General features: G+C 38.8%; 2 protein-coding genes across 3 annotated transcripts in view; one reads left to right on the top strand and one right to left on the bottom strand.

The window, feature by feature from the left end:
- The first annotated feature begins 627 nt into the window (after positions 1 to 627).
- LOC133532283 (aldo-keto reductase AKR2E4-like) lies at positions 628 to 9,048 on the top strand. 2 transcript variants are annotated; one of them, XM_061870886.1, is made up of 8 exons: positions 628 to 718; positions 2,815 to 2,910; positions 4,133 to 4,309; positions 6,319 to 6,426; positions 6,920 to 7,036; positions 7,309 to 7,476; positions 8,151 to 8,348; positions 8,714 to 9,048. In XM_061870886.1, exons 1-8 carry the CDS (start codon positions 677 to 679, stop codon positions 9,020 to 9,022), a joined length of 1,215 nt encoding a protein of 404 aa, XP_061726870.1. In that variant the 5' UTR covers positions 628 to 676; the 3' UTR covers positions 9,023 to 9,048. The 2 variants fall into 2 exon arrangements, with proteins under 2 accessions (XP_061726870.1, XP_061726871.1); XM_061870887.1 differs by lacking the exon at positions 6,319 to 6,426.
- Positions 9,049 to 11,142: 2,094 nt separating this feature from the next.
- Positions 11,143 to 25,861, bottom strand: part of LOC133532280 (protein ERGIC-53) — a 28,345-nt gene continuing 13,626 nt past the window's right edge. The window contains exons 3-12 of the mRNA XM_061870877.1: positions 25,628 to 25,800; positions 24,983 to 25,098; positions 24,567 to 24,731; positions 23,371 to 23,483; positions 22,287 to 22,415; positions 21,519 to 21,617; positions 21,098 to 21,189; positions 16,530 to 16,700; positions 16,016 to 16,141; positions 11,143 to 14,933 (exon numbers count right to left, since the gene is read on the bottom strand). Coding sequence (XP_061726861.1) covers positions 14,897 to 14,933; positions 16,016 to 16,141; positions 16,530 to 16,700; positions 21,098 to 21,189; positions 21,519 to 21,617; positions 22,287 to 22,415; positions 23,371 to 23,483; positions 24,567 to 24,731; positions 24,983 to 25,098; positions 25,628 to 25,800 — 1,221 coding nt within the window. The 3' untranslated portion in view covers positions 11,143 to 14,896. The remainder of the gene's footprint in view (positions 14,934 to 16,015; positions 16,142 to 16,529; positions 16,701 to 21,097; positions 21,190 to 21,518; positions 21,618 to 22,286; positions 22,416 to 23,370; positions 23,484 to 24,566; positions 24,732 to 24,982; positions 25,099 to 25,627; positions 25,801 to 25,861) is intronic.

The following is a 25,861-nucleotide window of genomic DNA, read 5'->3' on the forward strand; positions in this document are numbered from 1 at the left end:
ATGCCCTTACCAGGATTCGAACTCAAGACCCTCGGCTTCATAGACGGGGTTACTACCCACTAGACCAGACCGGTCGTCATAATAGCATTGCATCTCTTCTCCGGTTCGCTGGATTACAACCAATGCTATTGGTTGATTCTCGCACGTCTCCTCTCATCTCCTCTCATCTCAACTTCCGTGGAAAGGCAGTCTAAAGAATGACTCAAGTTCGTACGTTCAGGGTCCGAGCCGGAGCAGTCGACACTACGTTTTATATGACGGGTGATCGGTGATCACGTGATATTTTCTATTAAAAAACCGAGTAAACATAGTTGCGGACGCACCGGACCTTAACCGTTCTAACTTAATTGAATCATGAGTATGCTACCATAATTGTTGCAGACTTATCTTGGTCTAACCAATTATGACGCTCAATAATCTCCTTTGGCAGGTATTTACACATCACTTAAACATTAACTACGATAACCTCTACAAAACTATCGCCTTTAATTATCTCAAATATTATTCACATAATTCACTGCCGCTAACCACCGACCATTGGAAATGACCTTTCTATGCGTATATTTACAACGAATGTAGAAATCAATTTAATAAAGACAAATACATATTGGTTTAACATGGTTTTTATGAATGAACGAAGTTAGTATCTGTGCGGTTCTTGCGTGTGACGGACGCAATGTATATTATTGTGTTTATATTGTCTATCATTGTTTTTGCCGTGAGTTCATATTGATATTACATTACCATGTGTATAGTATTAGGTATTAGGTATTCGTGAAATATCTAAATTAGAAGTCACAATCAGATAGATATTATGTTTGTAACTAAAAGTTAAACATGCCGTTAATTAATTGCAAAACCAGTCATTCGTTATCTAAGAATCTCGCATTATTTAAATATTTTGTGTGTCTGGTGAAATTATATTCGTAAATATCACAGGATCATGGTTTCATGATCATCACATAAAATTTGAGATTCAATGGACGTTCAAGTTTCTACAAAATGGAGGCTTTAGTAAACAAATATAATAAGTAAATAGTACATAAATAGATAATATACCTAGGATTAATGTAATTTAAGAAGACTATAATTTCGTTCTGTTTGATTTTTGAAGGTTGAAACTAGTTTCTTAATCAAATGCCTAGGCATCTAGCGAAGTTAGAATCTACATATAGTAGCTACATGTTTGCGGCGTTTGGCGTTGAAACCTTGGGGCCATGGGGGCCAAGTGCGCGTCGGCTTTTTAAAGATTTGTCGGCGCGCCTAATAGAGGCCTCGGGCGACCAGAGGGCTGGCCACTATTTCGCTCAGCGTATAAGTATCGCCATACAGCGGGGAAATACGGCCAGCCTTCTAGGCACCTTGCCCATTGACGGCGATTTGGGCCAAATTTTTTATCTTTAGTTTAAGTTGTTAATAAGTTTTATTTTATTATGTATGTTTATTTCTTTGTTTTTGGATATTGTATTGTTTAGTTAGAATCAAATTTGAGAAATTCCCGATAAAATAAATTGAACCTACTGGTAGACGGCATGAAATTAAAATTGAGTTAATACTATGCATGAAATGACTTAATCTAAACTTACTCGTAAATGTCTGTTTAACATGTTTGTTTTTACAGTTATTTACGAGTATAAATAGCGTCTACAGAGATTCTGGTGAATCAACTTTATCTTGTTTTTTGCAAGAATTGTCCTTAATCATTATTAGCTCAACTTTTGTACGTTTTAACATGGTCGAAATGAAGCAAGATCCTTAATTTATATGCCAGATCCGGCAGAAATAAAAATACCTACGTCAATTTTTTTTTATTGAGAGACCCAATGGACGAACCTTTATTTTCATATAAAAGTGTGAGACAGCTTTATCCCCTGGGTCACTGCTCTTGAACAAGTTATGAAATACCAAATCATGATAAAAAAATATTGCATTACGTAGCTTATCTGTTTTTATATAATAAGAAAATAGTTATTTACGATACAAGTATTCCCATCTTAAAGGCCGGCAACGCACTTACAACCCCTCTGGTGTTGCAGGTGTCCATGGGCGGCGGTTATCGCTTACCATCAGGTGATCCGTCTGCTCGTTTGCCTCCTCAACCATAAAATAAAATAAAAATGTGCAAAAATAGGAAATTCGCAAACGAGTGGTGATTGACGAGTTGCGAATTACCTATTCGCACGTGTATTGTAATTACAACGTTTTACGGTACATATGGCTCTTTAAAGTTTCGACATACGGAAAGTGCTCATTCCCGCACGCGTGCGGGAAGTAGCACCATATGTACTGTAAAACAATTACAGATAATCCAATTTTTTTATCACTTCTAGCCAAACTAGGTCAAATTTTGCTGACAAAAAAGTTGATCCAGTCATCTGCAATCCCGTTCGACGCTCCAACGAGAGATAACCTACCATTACTTTTTCATTCGAACAGATAGAGTCAGTTAATACGTCACTTGTACCGACTTATCGACAAAAAGTCATGGCAATTTGGCCTTTATAGTCGGACCCATTTGTTTGACATAATTATTGAAAGTCATAATGTAATGATTGTCAGATAAGTCATAATTCTAAAACCGTTAACTTCTTAGGGTTTTCATAAGGTTATCCTATAGATATCCTGAAAAGTTACGCGTTTCTGAGAAAATAACAAATTATGATTTATGACTAATGAAAATGCGGACTAACAATACATTATGACTTAAAACTCTATGGTTAACAATAGAGACCGCATTATAGTACCTAACGCCTACACCCTGCCACTGCAGTTTCTTCGGTCCTACGATGTGATGTGTGTATTGTATGATTACAGTACGCGGAGCCGGGGAAGGCGCCGCTGGTGCAACTGAACGATGGACGCACTATGCCCACGATCGCGTTGGGGACCTGGCTCGGGAACAGCACCACGGTACTGTCGCTTCAAATAATAATATCTTGCCCAAAGAAGCGAAGCGCGTAAACTGGACTTACATAAAATAAGTTCGCATCAATATAAAGATAGGTATCTCATAAAAATACGTGTTAATTTGAGAAGCCGAAATATGAAATTATATTTTTCTACCCGTCGACTGTAATGGTTGAATTAAGGTTTCGAATACCAAACTATTTTTTTTTTGCAACGAGTGGTGTTAAATTAAAATAAAAAAAAACACGACCGAAGGGAGTGTTTTAAATCGACACGAGTTCCGAATTAACTATTCGCACGTGTATCGTACAACGTTTTACAGTACATACCTTTAAGTTTCGACATATTTTATTTTATTGTTTTTGAGGGATAACAAACAACTATACAAATATAATCTACAAATGGTGTTACATTATAAGTGTTGTTTTTATGTGCAGCCAACAACGTTATCCACAAGTTACTTATACACATAAAGTTGAAGAAGGTAGGACAGATATACAATTTTACTATGCTAATAATAGTTTAAATGTATCTCTGGCTAAACACGGCAATTATAAATTAAATTAGTATACATTAATCTATATTAAACAATCTGATAAGGCTTTTCTATATTTAGCGGTGGGCAGGTGGAATATATCTATCGCAGTAAAGTTTTGGTTGTAGGAAGCAAGGAGCCGGCGAAGTGGATTACGAAAGCCGGCGTTAGTGCGGCAAGGGCTCTCGGCAAATAATCTGTACGCACGCGTCTCACGACGGTTCGCGTTTCTAGGACATATGCACGGAATGTGCTGTAAAATTTCTTTCGATACGCTGTAGTCAACTATACAAAAAAATTGACCAATCACGTGCCGCCGCGCTCCCATAGAACGGGGGACGGGCGGGCGGGGGCTTGCGGGTTTATGCCTTTTTGTCTACTTAGATACCTACTAATTTTCATTACTTATTTAGGTTTTATAAAAAAAAATATTTGATGACTCGTTGAAAAACTATTGTATACAATAGTGATACAATCATGCTTTTCAATCTCGTACCTCACTTACATAGGCAACTCAGCAAGCTTCGTTGCCTAAACACGGTACTCGACTGAAAAGCTCTCTATTATAACACGATTGCGTAAAATACTATTTCAAAATTTTCGTCTGCTCTTTTGCCTTCTATATCATAATAAAAACGATTGAACAGCCCAGTCTAAAAACAGATTTTAATGCGGAAACTTTGATCACAGGGTCGCATCACCCCAGTCGGATACGAGACCGAACAAGCCGTGCTCTGGGCCTTCGAAGCAGGCTACAGGCATATCGACACCGCCTGGTCGTACCATGTGGAAGACCAGGTCGGCCGCGCAGTAAAGACCGTGGTGGACGCTTATAACCTGCTGCATGAGGTCACCACCACTCCCAAGGTGAGAATAGTATCATACTTTCTCACAAACTAGTCTGCAGAGTTCTTGCTAATCCTAAATATGTTCCAATTCCAAATTGTATTAGGTATCTATGTACGTCGAAAGTGCTTCATGAAAAACATATTTAACCAATTTACTAAAGCGAAGTGATCCCATAGATGCTCCGTGATCAGTTTTATACGGAGCACTAAAAACCGTAGTATACTATAAACGTGTATTTTTGATACGACCACATAATCAAAGGGTACTTAGTCTAGGCTTTATTGAATACCCTTTCATTGTTTTTATTAAAGATGCTCGACATTTATTTTTCAATATAAAATAATTCAGCAAGCAATGTATCACTATTTTGTTTATAATTTTAAAAAAAACGTCCCATTAAGGTCTTCGCACACTATACCAATTCCACACCAACTCAACTCACTTTTGGTTCACCTTAGTGGACGACGAGTGGACGACGCGTAGACCACCCGACAGTTACCTAAATTTTAAACATTGTACTATAGAACATACAAGATAAGGCTTTAATTTCAATATTTAATTTTGAGTCGAGTGGCTGTTGACCTTTAATGAAGCGACGTCACAAGTTCATTGCCGCTCGGAAAAAATTCAAGAAATAATTATGCTGACCACAAGTTAAGTTAAGAGTAGGTAAATTGATTCTTTTTCAGAATTATTTTATACCACTAAAACCTTCGTCCCGTTTAAGTTTGTGGTTATATAAAAAATACACGTACCACTAGCCGTACCACGAGTTTGTCACTGAGATAGTCCCTAGCGAGTGCGTACCTTACTTTCTATGCATCTCGCTCGTACTGGCATATTAGTGCGAGCTAGAGATGTATAGAAAATAAATTACGCAGACGTTAGCGAATATATCAGTTTCAAACTCATCGTTTTTTTATACCACGTCGGTGGCAAAGAAGCATACGGCACGCCTGATGGTAAGCAGTCACCGTAGCCTATGGATGCCTGCAGAGGTGTTACATGCGCGTTGCCGACCCTTTAAAAACCTATACACTCCTATTTTGAAGAACCCCATACTGTATACCCTCGGGAAAACCTCGGCAGGGAGCTCATTCCACAGCCGGAGCGTCCGCGGGAGGAAATTCCTCTTAAACCGCACAGTGCGCGACCATTTAGGCTCTAGATGCACACCCTGCCGACGGTAAGGCTACTTATGCTTTCCAGTTCCTGCCCCTTCATTGTGTAATTGGTTGATGTTGGGTTGGTTACATATAATACAATCCCCACCGACCGGGGCGCATTTCTCATTTGTACAGTCATTAAGTGTAAAAATATGGGTGTGCTGTAACGAGGAATGCGGTCTATCTGTGGCGGCGAATATAAACGCAGACGTATTAGATTTCTGATATTATATATTTTTTCATAACATTCAGTTACTTAGATCACAAATATCGACTACTCTTGATGGTTGCCACCTTCCGAATGCCCGTCTGCAGATCTTTATTCATCTGGCAGGGCGATAGTTCTGAATTGAAATCTATAACGGTTGCCAGTTATCTTCAAAAAGACTGTGAAGGTTTCAAAGCTTCACAGTACACAAGTTGCTCAAAAATATGTCCATAGCTCTTATGTCGGCGAATTAAGAGCTATGGGATATATTTTTGAGTATGTTGCGTGGACCCATATTTTTACACTTGACTATACGGCCACAAGCCGGTCAGCTCCTCGCGGACGCGGACGGCTCCAGGTCCGGACGGACTCCATCGCTTCTGCCATATGGCTCCTCTACAGGATGGCGACGGGTTGGCCACGGTATCGCACATCAAATGTAGTGGGCCAGCGATAGTGCGTACGCATCTACACGTGTCCCATTCCATAGTGCGTGCTCTCAACCATCGCATGGCCATCACACTGGTCCAGAGCTGGACCATCGTGTAGAGAAGCCAATACATAATGTATAGACAGATTGAAAATGCGCTCCGGCGTGGCCCGGCTTCAGTCGGTCGGTGGGAATCCTACAATAATGTAACTGTGTGGTTCAGGTGTGTGACGCCGGGTGCTACGTGAATAGGTTCAAAAAGAACATAGAGAGATCAAGCAGCAGCATGGTCCCTGCTCTGTCACGAGAGGAAATATTCGTCACCACCAAGGTACATATAAACCTACATATACACCATGTTTTTATTGAATTTCGTCCGGCGTATGGGTAAGAAGGGTTAAGGAAACTAAATGGCATAGTTCATTTTCAAAAAATATGTATACGCTCATAAGGGCCATATAAGATAAAAATAATTTTATGATTATCTCAAAATGGAGTTCGTCGACACAGGGAACGAGACAAAGATTTTCACGTTTCACGACATGCCTAGGAATATCACAATGCCTGACCTTACGATCGGCCGCCGACATACTTACCCTGACTAAGGGTCACTTGCACGTTCCAGGGTTAGCCAACTAACTTGTTGTGAGTGAGTTGGCTAACCCACGCAACGCGCAAGTGGACCTTATACACTCGAAAAGCATAACCCTTGTTTGGCAGGCGGTCGAGTGAAAAACAAGACGTCAAATGAAGCTTTCGTATCCGCGTTTAATCTATATTTCTTGTCCTATGTCCACTCTGATTATATGTTGTTTGGTTGTCAGCTCTGGAACGACGCGCATGCGCGGTCAGCGGTGGTGCCCGCACTCAGAGCATCTCTTGCGCAGCTCAAACTGAACTATGTCGATCTCTACCTCATGCATTGGCCATTAGGACAGTTTGTAAGTAACCAATAATTATGCTCAAAAAACATCCAAAGCTATAGGATTTCGGGGTTGGGTAAAAATTGTTCAGTATGACCCACATATTCACTCCTAGTCCCCTAAGAGTATGGTCAAACATAACAACTTCACCCTAGCTGTACACGAGGGAATAATTTGAGTTACGAGTATTGAGATAAAACGTAAAAATCGCAAGTTTCATGCGCGCCATGTATTTTGTTCCCTTCTGCTTTCCTAACTAACTAACTACTACTAACTTTTAAACATTTCAGGCAAATGGATCGTACGACTACACACACTACCTAGAAACCTGGCGAGGAATGATGGACGCGCAGGCACTCAACCTGACGCGGTCCATCGGCGTCAGCAACTTCAACAAAGTCATGCTGGAGAACGTCCGGGCGCACCAGCTGACGGAGCCTGCTGTGCTGCAGATAGAGGTAACTGTCTGATAGGCAAGATTGATCAGCGCCGTCAGAAACTTAACAAAGTCATGCTGTAGAGCATCAGAGCGCACCAGCTGACGGAGCCTGCTGTGCTGCAGATAGAGGTAACTGTCTGATAGGCAAGATTGATCAGCGCCGTCAGAAACTTAACAAAGTCATGCTGTAGAGCATCAGAGCGCACCAGCTGACGGAGCCTGCTGTGCTGAAGATAGAGGTAACTGTCTGATAGTCAAGATTGATCTGACACCGTCAGCAACTTCAACAAACTCATATGGAGAGCATCAGAGTGCACCAGCTGACGGAGCCTGATGTGCTGCAGATAAAGGTAACTGGCTACTTCCCATGGTACCTACAAGCTTTGCTTAGTTTGGGATCGGTGTAAGATTGCCCTCAAATATTTATTTATTTAAACACACAAAAACACATTTTTCGCAATACGAAATAGAGAGCGAGCGAAGGTTTATTCACGCGCGTTTGACTCTTGCTTAGTTAGGCCCCATTTGCACGCCGCGAGAACTTGCTTACAATATTCGATACATTGTTAACTACAACAATGAATTCAGTCGATCGTAACGAAGATCCGTCTACGGGGTTTTATACTTTTTATAGTCTTCATTACCTAACAAGACAAACGTATAATCAACATATTACTCAAAAATCGTTTCCAGTGGAACATCAACCTGCAGCAGCCCGGGCTGCTGGCCTACTGCCGCCAGCACAACATCTCCGTGATGGGCTACACGCCGTTCGGCGCCCTCATGGACAAGCGGCGCGCCGACTCCCCCACGCACATCGACGACCCGCAGCTGACCAAGATGGCCGCCAAGTATGGGAAGAATGTGCAGCAGATCTTGCTGCGATACGCTGTGAGTGTTTAGTTTATAATCAAACCCAAACAAAATAAAATAAGGATTGGCAAAAATACGTAACTACACACGTACAGTGGAGTGGAAGCACCTCCAAATGACACTAGACCCTACTCATAGTGTTGTGTTCCTGCTGGTGAGTAACGTTGCCAGAGCTCAACGAGGATGCGGGGTGTTAGGGTCGGCAACGCGCATCTAACACCTTTCTAGAGTTGCAGGGGTCCATAGGCTATGGCAACCGCTTACCATGAGACGGGACGTATGTTTGTTTGCCAGCGACGTAGTATAAAAAAACTTGACCTTACCTAAAATACAACTTAATTTTGTAAAAAAATCTAATTATATTTTGTATTTCTATTCTTCAGGTCGAAATGGGAGTAATCCCGATCCCAAAGTCCATAACCAGCTCTCGAATTTTCGAGAACATCGATATTTTCGACTTCCAACTCGAAGATAACGACAAACGAATTCTGCGCAAGTTCGACCGCGGCTACAGAACCATCCCCCAGCTCAAGTGGAGGGACCACCCCTTCTACCCGTTCGAGAAAAAGGCAGATTACCCGACCACTAGTACGAGTACTGTGAGAACGGATGCCAGCACGCAACAAGTGATTTCTAAAGGGGATTTGAACGATAAATCTGCTAAAATGAATTTTAGGGATATAAAGATTTAATACATTAAAAATTGAATCATTATTGATTCAAAGTTGTTATTTTTAATCCTTTGAGTCCTTGATTACAAGACCACTAGTAGTACAGTCACGTCTGAAAATATCAGTACGAAAAATGTCCCCAAAAATATGTATACACTACCTTGCCACTAGCGATGTGGCTTGCTGCATCATTATGCTGAGTCAGCGCCTTTTCTGTGCCACGACACATGGCGTATTAATTAACTAAAAATGTTTTTATTAAATTAAGTTTGCACGTTTTTATTTTACACTTTTCTTTTTTGTTTGTTTTGATGCTAATGCCATGTATGTTGTGGGTATGAATAAAGAATGTATCTATCTATCTATCAACCTTAATATATGGGCAATAAAGTCGTGTATACATATTTTTCGTATCGATATGAGGAGAAATCTGCTAGAATGGATTTTCGGGACATAAAGATTTAAAAAAGATGTATACAGGGTGATCAATCCAAACGGTCAGTATGAAGAAGTCAGAAACTATGAGAGATAGCCACATCTGTACCCCTAGTGTAAATTTGATCGACATCGTAACGTGACGTGATTTTGAGTTTCCAAAACGTCCCGCTTGGCGCGCTCTTTCTAAATCCAATACAAAATGAGACTAAACGCAAACGCGTACGTCACGTTTCGAAATCGAATTTATTTACACTAGGGGTACTGTACCCCTAGTGTAAATATTTTCGACAGCGAAACGTGACGTACGCGTTTGCGTTAAGTGTCATTTTGTATGAGATTTTTGACTTTCCAAAACGTCCCGCTTGGCGCGCTATTCAAAAACCCATACAAAATGAGACTTAACGCAAACGCGTACGTCACGTTTCGAAATCGAAATTATTTACACTAGGGGTACTGTTCTTAGGAAACATGGCTTTGATTTTAAATTTAATAATAATATCATTCAATCTTTTGTTTTAATCTCTCATACATAACCGGGAATAGTTTCTGACTTCTCCATACTGACCGTTTTGGATTGATCACCCTGTATATATATCATAGTACTATAGTACACAAATTGATTAACCCCCACAGTAAGCTCAATAAGGCTTGTGTCGAGGGTACTTAGACAACTATATATATGATATACGAATATTTATAAATACTTAAATACATATACCCATGACTTCAGGAACAAATCGTCAGGTGACAAGCAAAATTCACTAATTACCACCACAAATTACATAGCCATAATGAACCATATTACTACTGATATTAATGTTTATTTTTGTTTAATTATTTTTTAGTAATCAGTGAGTTTTGCTTGTCACCTGACGAAATATTCGTGCTCATCACACAAATAAATGCCCTTACCAGGATTTGAACCCGGGACCATGTGGGAGTCACTGCCCACTAGGCCAGCCAGGTCGTCTAAATTATTTATTTAAAAAATGTTATCCTTCGAGTGTTTGATTACACGACCACTAGTAGAAATAGAAATAGAAATATATTTATTTGCGTGAAATGTGGTACAACAAATTAGATGGTAACATTTTCTATACGTTCAGCACATCTCGCCGACAACATGGGCATGCAAAATCTTTACTTAAATCTAAATATTATTTACATAATTTACATTATATTTACATTTAATCATCATTCAAATTTCAATCATTTAAATTTAATTTAGTAGTACAAGTACTGTAATCACTGATGACAGTCGCAAGTGATTTCAGTGGTGGATACGAAGGATAATCTGTTAGAATGGATTTTAGGGATATAAATATATCACTACACCTTATGAAACAAAGTCCTCCGCCGCGTCTGTCTGTGTTGCTGACAGTCTTTCCACCGCGATACAACCGCCTGACGGTTTTTAGGGCTCCGTAGTCAACTATATAGGAACCCTTATAGACCGCGAGCCAGGAACAGACTTCCATGACAAATCGCCTCCCGGGCGAATACTCGTATATTGGTTAACGGCTGTGTATGATGAACCCTCACGGACGTCAGCTGCCGCTCCGTTGGTGGGTTAAGGAATGGCAGCCACAGAAACACGTAATAAAAAATGTAATCTCCCGTTTGATACTTTGTCAGATGATAGTTCAGATGCTATTATTAATAAATGACATTTTTTTATAACAGTAGAAATAAATAAAACATAATATTTGGCACATTTTTATTGTTGAACAATAAACAATGTATTTTTTATTACAATTTTATTCTCTTTCTAGTAAATTCGATACCAGAAGTTGCGAGTGCAAACGAGAACCTTAAAGACAAGCGGAGTATTCTCGAGACGACTCGAGAACTTTCTAGAAGTAAAAGTCAACTCACTCAAATGGTAACTTAAAATAAATAAAATTTACAAAAAAAGACAGCTCGTTTGCGACTGAAAATTCAATACATTTGATTTTATGCCCTAATTGTCTGCTTTGTCACAGACATACTAATAAGATAAAGTATCAAATGTATAATGTCTGCACTATCTATCAATCGCAAACTACAAGTATAACCACAGTATAACAAAAAGTATTTAAAAAAATCAAACATTCTCCAGCTTATTACAGAGATAAATTATGCTAGATATTCAACTACTTATCTGTCTAACGACAAAACGTATTTGAGTCATAACCCTTTAAACGCCACATATCGTATCGTGCGCGGCGCGTGATAGTGAACCTTGTCGGAATGCACGAAGGCTGACATGGAGTTGTAGCCGCGCGGCGGTACAAGGGTTAAAAAAAGCCGAGAATGTCTGAGAAAAAAATCTCAAAAATTCTCCGATCCGGCTCGAGAATCCTCCATAACAACCAAAATAGAATAAATGCCAACCAAGTCTTCATTTATCTAAAAAAATACAACCTCACTTAAGTTTCGTCGTCCAATAAAATTTCGTAGAAAAAAAATGAGAAAAATAAAACTATTACAGGACACAAAAATATAAATATTATTTACAAATTATTTATTCCTTACTCTCGACGTGGTAAAAAATGAACTTCTACGTTATAACAATCGAACAGTCCATGTAATGACAATGTCGTAAATATATGACTTACATCATACATTAAATGGTAACTCTGGCTATCAAAATTTGACGTTTGCGTCAAAAACGTGACAGAGTGGAGCTTTTTGTATGAAATTAAATTTTGTTTTTAATTTTTCGTGTAAAATATAATCTACAGCTATACTCTGTATTTTTAGGTATTTAAATAAAAGTAAACAAACAATTTGTAAATTTTCGGGTAGTTATAACATTTATTGGTTAACCGACCAAATACAAAGCGCCTGGATCTGTCACTGAACGACCTGACTTTAACCTACATTATTTGATCATGTAATGTTTCAATCTACTCTCAACTGGCTTAAGGAGCCATTTGAGGGTAGATTTTGTTTACTTTTATTTAAATACCTAAAGATGCAGAGTATAGAAAGACATACAATAAAACTCGAGTTTATTTATTTACATATTGGTAACATATCTATACAAACGTGATAGTGACACGACATCGAAAAGAATTTTGTCCCGTTTAACAATTCACAAAAAGAAGTTAAACTTTGTGGCAAGATTTCTGATAGTTTACAACTCTTCTTCAGTCAATAACTCTCAAAGAGAAGTCAAACTAGAGATTTCATCTCGTTTTGATTATTTGTATTTACGTATACCTTCGTGTATGTTCGTATGTCATATATACATGACATATGTCATTACATCGACACGACCGGCCCCGCACCCGCTCATTAAATAATACTGTAATATCTAAATTCGTTCCTGTTTTCAAACTTCTTTTAAATATGTACATAGAATCAGACCAAGCTAAGTTGGCAGCGATTTAGCCCAGTCTGTGCAAGTGTTAAGTAAACGTCATAATTTCATGGATGTTTAGAATAACATCTTGGTTTGACTCTACCTATATTTTTTCGTGGTATTATAGCTCCTTAGTTAGTTTTATTGGAATACAATCATAAAGACTTTTTTATCGATATCAAATATAAGCTGTTAAGATATTTGTGACATATCAGTAAGTTTTAAATGGCGGCCTACATATGCGAAATTAAAATCAAGATATTATTTTAACACAGATATTAATTTCGTGCACGCCGCTTTAAAAACGTGTAAAAATTAATGTGTATAAACTATGATAGTTGTGTTGAACCACTATTTTATCTAGGTTTTGTGTATTTAATTTTAAAAGCCTGTCCACCAAGAAATGATAAAATAATAGACCAAAATACAGTCAGTTAATAGTACATTATGATACAAGTGCGAAAAATAGGAAATTCGATACGAGTGGCGATAAATTAAAACACGACCGAGTTGCGTATTGCCTATTCGCACATGTATCGTCCAACGTTTTACAGTACATATGGCCCTTTTAATATTCGACATAGTAATGTAATATGCTAATTTTCGCACTAGTGCGGTAAAGTAGCACCATATGTACTGTAAATCTATTACAATAAGGTCGTGTACACATATTTTTGGCACTTAATCCATGTCTATCGACTTTTAGATCTTGAAATAATATAGGAAATAGTATAGTAACAAGTTATAGGATACGATATGAATGAGTCCGAAATTAATGTAATCTCATTTGGAGTATTGGAGTTATGTTTTAAGAAATTTAGTGGACAAGACTTTTTAAATATTTATAATTATATGAAAACACATTTATTATTTGAAAACCTATCAAAATTGTCTATGTATAGTCAGCATCAGAAGTAGCGCATCAAATAACGCTTCATAAGTATCTACCATTCTATAACAGCTTAACAAAAACTGATGTCTTTAATATAGAACAATTGAGACTGTAAAAGTGTAATACTTTGGGACGTGAATTTCATAAATTTATCTTTATTTGGAAAAGTTATCTGGGATGAGATACTTTTGGCGCGTTGTTTCATCAGCTACTATTAGTTATTAATGCTGACTGTACACGCAAAATATTCAAAAAGAATAAATGTCCTATTGATGTACAGTGACGGAATTAAATTGTTGAGTCACTTGGGGTTTACATTGGCCATTCATACCGTTGGTATTGGCAACCAAATTGGGTTGAACCCTATGTGGATCCACAATTAAACTGTACGTGACTGTACTTTGAGGGCTTAGTTAATTTTAATATGCTTTGATAGGTTTGTTGAGTATATGTACATAGACGAAGAACTCAAAAACATCTGAACATTTAGTATTAAGATAGTTTGAGGCGCGTTGTTTTATACACGGTGTAACACGAGGAACGCAAAAATTTTTAACTACGCATTTCTGAGGCCAGAAGACGTAAAAATGTTGTATGATTTATGCTTTCAATTCTTTCAATGAATTTGTGAATTTAAAAAAAAGGTTCATAGTATAGTTGTGCCGTTCTCGAGAACGTTCTCAGTTTTGTATAGTAAACGGAGAACATTCTCGAGAACGGCAGAACTACTTATAGTTATTAGTAAAACTGACAAAAAAATATTTACCTTTTTTTTCGTATAACTTAAGTTATTGAACAGTTTTACTTGTCACTTAGTGATGTCTGTCAATAAAGTTATTTAGACTGCGCCCCATAAGGGAATCATCACCATCAAAAACGCGTTTCGCACTACGCAACAATACGAAGATGTTTTTTTTATTGTTATTATTGTTATTAACTCTGGAAAAATATATATAACATTTTAGACTTTAAATATGATCAGGAACACACTTTCTTTCGGGTTATTCGTATTACACCTTGTATATGCGATAAATAGTATCAGCAGGATTTGAGACTTATTTCACATCATAAGAAAATATGATATATTACATAGACGAAATGTGTAGATATTTTAGAGATCTTCGCTCTTATACATATGAGTATTTATTGTTGTTTTATTACAATTCGTAATATCGATACATGGTGAGGGGGTGCGGGAGGGGAGGGGGGGGGGACTACCTTAGAAGAATTTCTTCGCTTGCGCTTCTTTTCTTTCTCTGAAAAAGATTAAAATTGTATTGTTATTGTTTGCATATATATGAACTTCTCGTCAATTTTATAATGAGATTTTCTACGTATTACAGATATAGTAAAGAAAGAAGATCGAATCAATTGAATGTAAGAAAAATAAAATCACAATTCAAGTCGTGATCAATATAACATTTCTAAACATATTCTGATCAATTTAGCCAAAGCGAATTTTAAATAGAGGTGATTGTCAAAGAAAACTTTGTAGCCACAGTAAATTTACTGGCATCTTTCGACACATGATTAAAACTTTTAGAACGCCATTTGACTTTGATCCTTATTCTTTCACTGATATGTGATAAATTGTTAAATATAAAAAAAGCGGCGCCATCTTACCGGGCAGAACCTAAAGTTTATGGCGCCATCGCTCGAAACGATACTGTCATACCTTTGGCCTTTGATCCATTAGATGGCGCCACTTTTTGATATATAACAAATTTAACACGTATCAGTGAGAGAATAAGGATCAAACTCAAATGGCGTTCTTAAAGTTTTAATCATGTCTTTGATTTAATTAATTTTTCTTCTTCTTCTGAGCCTACTCGAGTCCACTGCTGGACATATGCCTCTTTCATGGATTTCCATACGTTCTGTATGCGGCGGTTCTATGCCAGGTCGGCCCTGCCGTCTTACTAATGTCGTTCCACCATCTGGCTCGTCGTTTTCCATCACTTCGGAATAATATATACTAAGAAAATCATACACATTTTGAAAGTTGCATCCATTTTATCATAAATCAACATATCCGTTTTATGTTGATTTTCTCTTTAGGGTGCAACCACGCAAACGATACACAACACAAATAATATCTTCTGTTAAATGTATTCAAATTTATGTATATAATGTACTTAAGCTACTAGTTACAATTAGGTCCTAGCCATACTTCAAAGATTGTATATACTCGAGAATTTGGGACGGGTACCGCCGTGGCCGGGGGCCTAGAGGCCTGGAGGCCTAGAGGCCGAGGACATTCGCCGCGTCAGCTGAACATCGGTTCGATTCCGGTCTCGGCCACTGGAGGGCTTGATCACTGTTTACTTAGTATACTTACTTGTAGAGGTTGTAAAGGAACATGACGACGAGTTGCGACGTGACCACCATTACTAGGGCGGTGAGTCCCACGCAATTGGGCGTCGGACACGACGTCTGAGCCGACGCGTGCGCCGGGGAGGATATCCTGCAACAGAAGAGACAATGTTGCTGTAAAAGTTAGGTTTGGTTTGCTTTTTAATTTAAGATTAGTCAAAAGCCTTTGACTGCGTTGATCATTAAGTATACTTTAAAAACTGCAATTATATCAGTATTGGTGTGAACCTATACAAAAAATAACGGTATATTAAGCTCTATATCCAGAGAATGGTATATTTATTTTACCATAGAACGAGGAAAATGTAGGGGTATTAAACTTGGAGTGCCCCAAGGAAGTGTGTTGAGAGCTTCATTGTTTATTTATTTTAAACATTATTACACAAAAAGCAACACGAAAAGGAGCGCTTAATGCTATGAGGCGTTATCTACCAGTCAACCTTAGAAACCATCATTCTAGATATATTAACGATACATACCTCTGTGCGACTCCGTTGACAGTCTGCTGCACTTGTTGCAGACTATCTCTCATCTCGGCCAGGAACTGCGGGTTGATGGCCGTCCCGCTCGCACCCCCGCCGGCCGCCGCCCCCGCCCCGCCCGCCGCCGCGATGCCGTCCGCCTTGCGAGACACTTCGATTATGAACCCTCTGGCGAACAAATAAGGTTTATACAATAAATAATAATTTAATACTATAAGATATAATAATATCACAATGGTGTAATAACACAAGCTTATATTTATATGGAAACATCCATGATGTAACGATAAAACTAGTAATTGGCAAGAGATCTCCGGCCGGGGTACGGGGAGAAAAATCTCTATCTAGAGGGGTGCTTTATTCTTAAACCCTTAACAAATATATATGGATTTAAAAGTGGAAAAATTACTGTCTTGGGCGAGACTTGAACTCACGGCCTCTGGATCGATACTCCAGCGCTCTGCCATCTGAACCACCAAGACCTCATCCATAGGCAGCAAATTTTCCACCATATGGGTCTAGGGGACCCTAGCGACATCTACCGTAAGAACGTTACACTTCTTAGACGGCTACCGGAGTTCCAAGTCATATTGGAAATTCACCAGTAACGATGTGCTACCCATACTTAGTTGTTACTAAGACAGTAATTTTTCCACTTATAAATATATTCTAAGTTTAATAGCATCGTTCGCAGACGTTTCTGCTTGCCAAAAACTCATTTATATATATATATATATATGGCTTTTTATTGGCCGGAAATATCTGTTCTAGGTAAACGACAGGTTCAACGATATTATACATAGAAAGATATAATGATATGAGCAAAAGATATGTCATGAGAGATTTAAGAAACAGATAATTATGTTCCATCGCGGAGAAAATACTAGAACGAAAATACTAATATATGAAGGTGCAGTTAGTTCGTGTTCATCCTCACTCTCACGGAAGGGCGGGCCCGGGTGCGCGGATATCATGTTTTTAATTTAAAAAATTGCACGTTGAAATGAATAAAAAAGTAATCGATACGTTTCCACGAACATGATATTGCCGATTTTTAGGAACAATTTTCATATTTTCAACTTTTGTGTATAATTTGTTACAAATTTTGAAGCGCATTTTAGATCCACGTTCGTAATTTTTTTCTATCGAACGAAAGTCAAAAACTCAGAATTCGAATCGATACAAGCTCTCGAAAGAGGCCTCCAGATTGATAAATAAATTTATGGCAGCCGTATTGTGATAAAAAATAGCGCAGCGACTTTTATGAAATCCGTTTTCAAACCGCAACTTAATAAAGAGCGTGTTATTTATTTATTATTTATTGTTACATACAAAATTTGTACAGCATCACAGTGAAAACTAAGGCATTATACAAATTAATTAATAGAAGACAAAGTATATACAAGAAATAACAGGAACATAATAAAATCAAGTGACATCCAGAGTTTCACAATACAGGGTGAATATACAAAAGTTGGGTAACTTTTAGGGATATTTTGTTTACGGTATCTTTTTAATAAAATTCCTACAAATTCGGGTTTATAGGATACTTAATCTAATGAATAATATTGCTTGTGTTCAGGCCAGTCACTTTTTCAAGTAGATTCCGAGATATTTCGATTTTTCTGAATTTGACTGCCAGGGGACTGACGAGGGTGACGTAGTACTGACAAAAACCAAAACTTCATAAGATTATGTAATGAAATTTATTACGATTTAGAAGATATCTCTTAGAATCTAATAATGGCACATATTTTGAGTCTTAATTGACTTAAGTAACTATTAAAAACTATTAATATGTAATCATGTAAGAAAAAAAACTATCTCCACCTTTATAACAGCTTTTGGAAATTTTTAATAACATTATATTACTTAATTTACACTACTTCGAAGTAGTTTATTTTAACATTATATATAACTTTTTTTTATCCTTATGCCTCCTTATTTTAGTGTAGTTTCTTCTAATTAAATTTTAATAACTTCTCCGAGAAGGGCTTTCTTCACTAATTCCTTCTTTTAGTAATGTCTTCACTTATTTCTTCAATTTTGGTTTTTGGAGTTTTTTCAACAGATTGTACAACTTTCTTTAACTGCTTTTTAACTCGTTTATATTTTTGACGCTGAGTTTGGTTCTCAGTTATGCTACCATTTCTTCCATCTTTTTAAATTGTTTATTTTTGGACTTTCTGTGTCTTTCGCTTCTCTTCTGCTCTTTGGTCTTCGTTAATAATAGGTCTAACTAGTCCATAACAGTAAAACAAACCTAATTTCACTGGCTAACTCCAACAAAGTCATACTTAGTTGGGTACCAGGGCACTCCGACATTAACGGAAACGAGGAAGTGGACGAACTTGCTAGAAAGGGCGCAGACACACCCCTGGTCGGCCCAGAACTGTTCTGTGGAATCACAAAACGGGATGCATATTCTCTGCTCAGCAACTTAGAAAAAACAAGAGCAATCGATTGGTGGAAGTTCGTCAAAGGACAAGAACACTGGAAAGCTCTAATCCAAGGCTTTAACAGCAAAAGTGCTAAGCTTTTAGGGCTTTAAAGACACAAAACCTGCGCGGTGACTAGAATATTGACTGGACACTGTAAGTTGAAGAAACACGTGTTTCAAATTGGAAAGAAACAAGATGCGCCATGCAGGTTTTGCCAGGAGTCCAAGGAGACCTGCAATGCACATTTTCTGTTCCTGCGGACCACTAATGTCAAAAAGAAGTACCTACTTAGGGCGGCATGTATGGTGAAACTCTATGAGGTACAGAAAATAACGGCCCAAAGAATCTGGAACTTCCTGGATGCCACGGGCATTAGTAATGAACTTTAAAGGGCCGTCACAATAGATCACTCGACGTGGCACTTAAAGGCCCGCAACACCCCAATGATAAAAATAATAATAGGTCTCATTTCTTTACCAACTATTGCTCGTGCTTCATCGTCAGTAGTTCAATGAGTATTCTGGCATACAAAATCAGTAGTACGTTTAATTGCTGTTTTTTTTTTGCCTGTACTTTGCCATATTTTCGCCATTTTTTTCAGGCAATCGTGTCATTTCTGTTACATTTTTTTCTTTGCCCCTTCTCCTTTTTTTAAGTACTGCAACCTTTGTATCTCTTTGTATTCGGCTAACTTAATAGGGTCGGTTTTGATTCTAACTAAGCGAGCTTTTTCGGCTTCTCTTTTCTTTCTTAATATATCTTCTCTATCCTTACACATATTTCGTTTTTTTTAGGAGACGGCATGATGTTTAAACTGAAATAAGTGAAAATAAATGCTTTAACACAGGCTAAATGTCAGTACTCTGGAAGCCCGTCAGTTCTATGGCGCAATATCAGACAAGGGACTGACGAAAAAGACATGAAATTGAGGTTATCATTAGAAGCAATGTTTGTTTTGATATATTCGAATATCACCAAGCTACATTTTAAATAATCAAAGCTAATTATGTATAAATTAAAATATAACACAGGTTTACAGGGAAATAATAACTCACCATAGGACTGAAATTTTGACTGGATTCGCACGTGTTCACATGACAAAAACAACGCTAGCACTGGCACAGTAACGGCAGCCGTAAAATGGCGCGGACTGCAGCTAACTTTACTACTAACGATAAAATTTAACACGGATTTGAATTTGAGTCGACAATATTTAGCGGAAAATTCAAATTCGAACAACACACAGCGGACTGACGAATAAAACTGAACACAAAGTTTGTTTTTATATTAACAACAACGGTAAGAATATTATATTATAAAAGTTGTGATATACATTGTTAACTACATCATAGCTTATAGTGAAATTGTAAGTTTGCTTAAATTAAAATTAATATTGAACACACAAGCACTTTATTGCGCGTTTTTGGGATTGTGACATGCCAAAGTACTGACGTTTTGAGCATATATTGTGGAAATTTATAAACTTGCATTTAAAATGAATAGCTGAAATTGAGTGACCAAATAAAAGGCATTTAAATGTTTTAAAGTAAAATTAAAAATATATACAAAATATAATAACACATCGTTATTTTGTCTTATGACATTGAGTTACCCAATTTTTGTATAATCACCCATCTGACATGTCCGACATATATTTGTCCAGGGAGTTGCAAAAATATCACTTTCTGGTGGCCATGACAGAAGCGAGTTCAGTGCTCGCACGGCCTGAGAGTTTCTGTGCGCCACAGTGCGTGTGGTCGGGACTGCCAAGAGATTGATTATATATTATTTGTTGTAGTATAGAATAGAATAATTTTTATTCGTAGACACAAAAGAGATACATTAAATTACATGATATAACAAAAACAAAGGTAGTATAAAGTGCCACGAAATGGCCTCATCTCTGCATGTTGCTGGTGGCTTCCAGCGCTGATCTTCCGATGAGACCATCAAGTGAGGAAAATCACGAAAGGTAGCAGACAAGAAGAAAGACATAAAATAATATAGAGTGAATAAATTGAAAAATACATAAAAGATAACGACTAAATTGAGTAAAGATTATTTTTATATCAAGCGTCGTAAACATAACACTGTATCGGTGTATAGTGTTGTATGTGTACTGACTTGAGCTCGGCGATGGTGTTGATGATGAGCTGGTTGTTGGCCACCAGCGCGTCCCAGTCGGCCCGCGCCACCGGCAGCCCACCCATCTGCATCTGCAACAAAAATTAAATAACATATAACATACTCATACTGTTGTGTTCCTGCCGGTGAGTAAGGTTGCCAAAGCTCAACGAGGGGGGACGGGGGGGGGGACGGGGGGGTTTAGGGTCGGCAACGCGCATGTAGCTCCTCTGGAGTTGCAGGCGTACATAGGCTACGGAGACTGCTTACTATCAGGCGGGCCATATGCATGTTTGCCACCGACGTAGTATTAAAAAAAATTATCTAGGCCCCTTATAGTATATTAATGACCATGAAGGGTTTTTCCGTTGTCTAATTCATTAAAAATACGACATCTAGGGATACAGGGTGGAATACTCACAGGGGCCTGTCCGGGCTGTTGCTGGGCTATGGGCTGTCCTTGGGCGTGTGTGTACACAGCTGATAACATGGACAAAGAGTTCATCTGCTTGCCGATCACCTGACACAAATGAAACATATATTATATTCATAAAAAAATACATTATTAACAAATAGGGTTATTTAGTTATTTGAGTGTACGAATGTAAAAAATTGCGCCTCCCTAAGATGTCTTCTTCTTCTTCGTGTTCTTCCAGCATTTTGCCACGGTTCATCGGAGCCTGGGGTTCGCTTGGCGACTAATCCTAGTAAAATAGGCGAAGGTACTAGTTTTTACGAAAGCGACTGCCATCTGACCTTCCAACCCAGAAGGTAAATTAGGCCTTATTGGGATTAGTCCGGTTTCCTCGCGATGTCTTCCTACACCGAAAATCGACTGATAAATATCAAATAATGTTTTGTTCATAAGTTCCCAAAAACTCATTGGTACGAGCCGGGGTTTGAACGCGCGACCTCCGGATTGCAAGTCGCACGCTCTTACCGCTAGGCTACCAGCGCCTCTCTGAGCTGTGTAAATAAAAAGGATTGAATAAAAAGATTCGCTCGCTTCTAGCAAGCTTCGGTAGCTCAGTCGGTTAAGAGCGATCGGACCGGTGTTCCGAAAGGTGGCAAGTTCGAGTCTTGCCCAGAGCGGTCATTTTTTTTTAAATTTTTGTTTAATGTAAAAATTCGTACGAATATCAGATAGTCGGGTGGTCGTTTGACTTACGTTTGAGTAAAATGCACTCACCTCATCCACTTTCTTGTTGAGTTCCCTGAGCACGTCGTGGATCTGGCCCTGGCCCTGGAAGATCTGCCGGAGTTCCCGCTGCCCGTCCGACTCGAACCAGTCCTCGAACTCGCCCTCCTTGTCGCGCACCTACGGGCAGGGAGAGACAGCAATACAATACAATGCTATTCGGTAACAACATCTATCAATTTATGGTGTCCATTCAGCAGTTTCCCTTCGTCAAATATCGTCATCCATTAAAAAAAGGTACTTTGCGACGGTTTGTGTTGTAAATAAAAAAATACCCAGGTGTGCCTATAAGTACTCGTTCTAAAAATCCCTCGATTTCTTTAAATGCTATATTTGTTGAATTTTGGCGAATGAGTCGTGTCATGTGCTATTTTCAACTCAAATAAAAAAAAATCTTTATTTCGTAAGACACATATGATCACAATTTTACGTATTAAATAAGTTGCCGTTTCTTTAGATCCGGATACGTCCTTACACTACGTCCAAAACAGAGGTATGGGCATATTGTGAATGTCATCTTGCTTTATGTGGTAGGGCACAGCCAGCGGATGTCATTCCAGATCTAGAGCTGAGCCCAACTGGGGAAGTACCTCCACCTTACAGAAAACAGCAGCCAAATAACATTAGACCCTACTCATGGTGTTGTGTTCCTGCCGGTGAGTAAGGTTGCCAGGGCTCAACGAGGGTTCGGAGTGTTAGGGTCAGCAACGCGCATGTAACACCTCTGGAGTTGCAGGCGTACATAGGCTACGGAGATTGGTTACCATCAGGCGGGCCTTATGCTTGTTTACCACCGACGTAGTATATTTAAAAAAATGACAAGTTTAATCATTGTAATTTTATTGTCATGCCACTTCCCAGAATTTATCGCATTATTATGAGACACAAATCGCCGGCCGGACACTAGGTGTTATCTGACACCTTGTTAACACTTTGATCGCCAAAGACGTCAACTGACGCGCGTGGCTACAGCCTAAAATCAACCTTCGTGCATTCCGACAAGGCTCACAATGACGCGCCGACGATACGATAAGCGTGACGTTCAATGGATTAACGTTCTAAGTCCTAGGTGTACCTCATCAGGGTGTTCCTTCCTGTAATCCTCCTTCTGCTGATCAAGTTTGCGTTGATACTCTTGGTACTCCTGTGAGAGCTTCTGTTGCTCATCGTTGCTGATTTGCTGGCCACCTGCAACAATCACGTCGAAACTGTATTAATTCGAACATAGATCCTGGTCACGGCACCAAATTGTAACAAACTTCTCAATAGATTTGGTCGAACCAATATATATATATATATAGACCTTCCAATAAGCACCTGGTGTCCCCACCAAGACGAGACAAATGGTAAAAAGTAAAGGTAAAAGGTCATATTATCGAAATATAATTTTAAGCTAATTATTAAAGCAAGCCTTTCCCATAAAGGGACAATGGTATTCCGGACCTTTGAGAGGCGTGTGCGGAGCTGAAGCCGACACGTAGAGGCCCTATTGATACTTTAATGAAATGTGAGGGGTACACCGAGAGATACTGCCCTTGACCGTATCACAGGACGCACGCAGAGGCAGCACCCGCCAGGATGTAAGGTTAGTACGCAGCAAATCATACTAAATAAATCAAAATAAAAAAATAAAAAATATAAATAGCTATAAATCAAGTAAGCAATAACTTACTTAACAATGTTGGAGGGTAGAATAAGTTTTCTTCCAACAAACTGCTATGCAGTTTGGCAGATAAGTGATCATAGCCGATGTAATTTCTCTTTTATAAATAAATTAAAAAAAAAATATATATATATGTTCTGTTTTACATCTCATTTTCTGTCCAGTATGCTTCGTGCTTTACAGAGAAGATGGAAGTAGATGAACGACGCCATCGACTATTCCAACAGCAGCGGCAGGTACCTAAGCATTTCTCTGGCGGCAGCACCTATCTCGATATCTGCTAAAATCCTGGTCACGGCACCACACTTTTACTTAAAGTAATTTATTCTACTTGTATACGTTATTATACTTTATTTTAAGGTGTTGCAGCATATATGATGATAATAAGTAATATAAACTAAATAAATTAAATAAGAAACGTAAATAAGAATATCGAAAAAAGCCCTCCTATAAAGTCCCCCAGGTCTGTCCCCTGCGGAAAGTTGCACATTAGGGTGGCTACGTTCCGTCGTTGAATGGCGATGTATATTCTTTGGCCTAGGAATGACCTTGACCTTTGGCCTTGTATATGTTATTTTCTCTGAAAAAAAATGGTGTTATCTTCTTACCGGCCTGTTGCGTGCTGTGCAGCGAGGTGGTGAGCAGATGCACGACGTCGTGGTCGTCGGCCAGCCCGCCCGTGGCGGCCGACAGCCCGAAGCGCCCGCCGCGCGGCAGCACCACGTTCTCGGCGCGGAAGCACAGCTCGTAGTCCGCCTCGTTGTTTGTCATTCCTACACAACAATACTACATTGTGCAACGAGGGGGGTAAGTGAAGTTTTGCAAACGAGGTTTTTAGATGGACGACAGCGGCGAGCTGGAGTGCATTAAGCTCGTGATTGCAAAATTCTTATCCCCGGAGCTACACACAATGTTGTTCATCAGACTTGCGAAGAAAAAACTAAATTATAAGCGAAATAATTCTTAAATACGGTGACATTTCAAGTAAGATGAGTTGCGACCTGTTTGCCACGAGTATAGTTACCGTTGTGGAAGTGCACGGTGAGCGTGTTCTGGTAGTACTCGATGCGCGCGCGCGTCGGGAACGGCTTGTTCCTGAAGTCGCGCAGGCAGCCCGATAACATCTGCGTGGAGCCGTCGCTGTCACATATATAACAAGATCATTTAATACATAATTAATATGGGAAAATTTTACACGAATCTACCTAGAGTCAGACCAAGTAAGTATAATTACTTAGTAAATATTGTTTATTGTTCCAATAACAATTCATTTTACAAGTAAAATTACAATGAATATTTAGAAGACTCTCCTCTTATGGTCGACTACCTTAGTTCCATCGTTCAGCACCGTACGGGTTATTGTGTTTGATGTCGTTGTCGAAATCTGTCAAAAATTGTCGAAGAATGTTGAACTAACCTTTTGTGGTCGACCAGCTGAGTTCCATCGTTTAGCACCGCCATCATGTAAGGATTTTTGTGTTTGTTGTCATTGTCAAAACTATCAAAGAAGTCGAGTTCACCTCTTATGGTCGAGCACCTTAATTTCACCGTTAGGTCCCGCCATTTTTTTTATGTACGGGTTGTTGTGTTTGTTATCGTTGTCGAAAATGTCGAACATTGTCGAAAACTATCAAACATTGTCGAAAACTGTCGAAAATGTCGAACTCACCTCTTATGATCGAAGACTTTGGTTCCATCGTTCAGCACCGCCATTATGTACGGGTTGTTGTGTTTGTTGTCGTTGTCGAAACTGTCGAAGATGACAGCTAGACCGTTCCAGCGGTCCGACGAGCCGAATACCTCGCCGGTGTAATCGCCGCGCGTCGATGTATACCAGAACGCCTGGATAGACAAACAAACAGACATTAAAACGGTTAAGACACTTTCAATTGTGAATGGCTCG

Source organism: Cydia pomonella, chromosome 26 (assembly GCF_033807575.1).
Source record: "Cydia pomonella isolate Wapato2018A chromosome 26, ilCydPomo1, whole genome shotgun sequence".
Classification (NCBI taxonomy): Eukaryota; Metazoa; Arthropoda; class Insecta; order Lepidoptera; family Tortricidae; genus Cydia; species Cydia pomonella.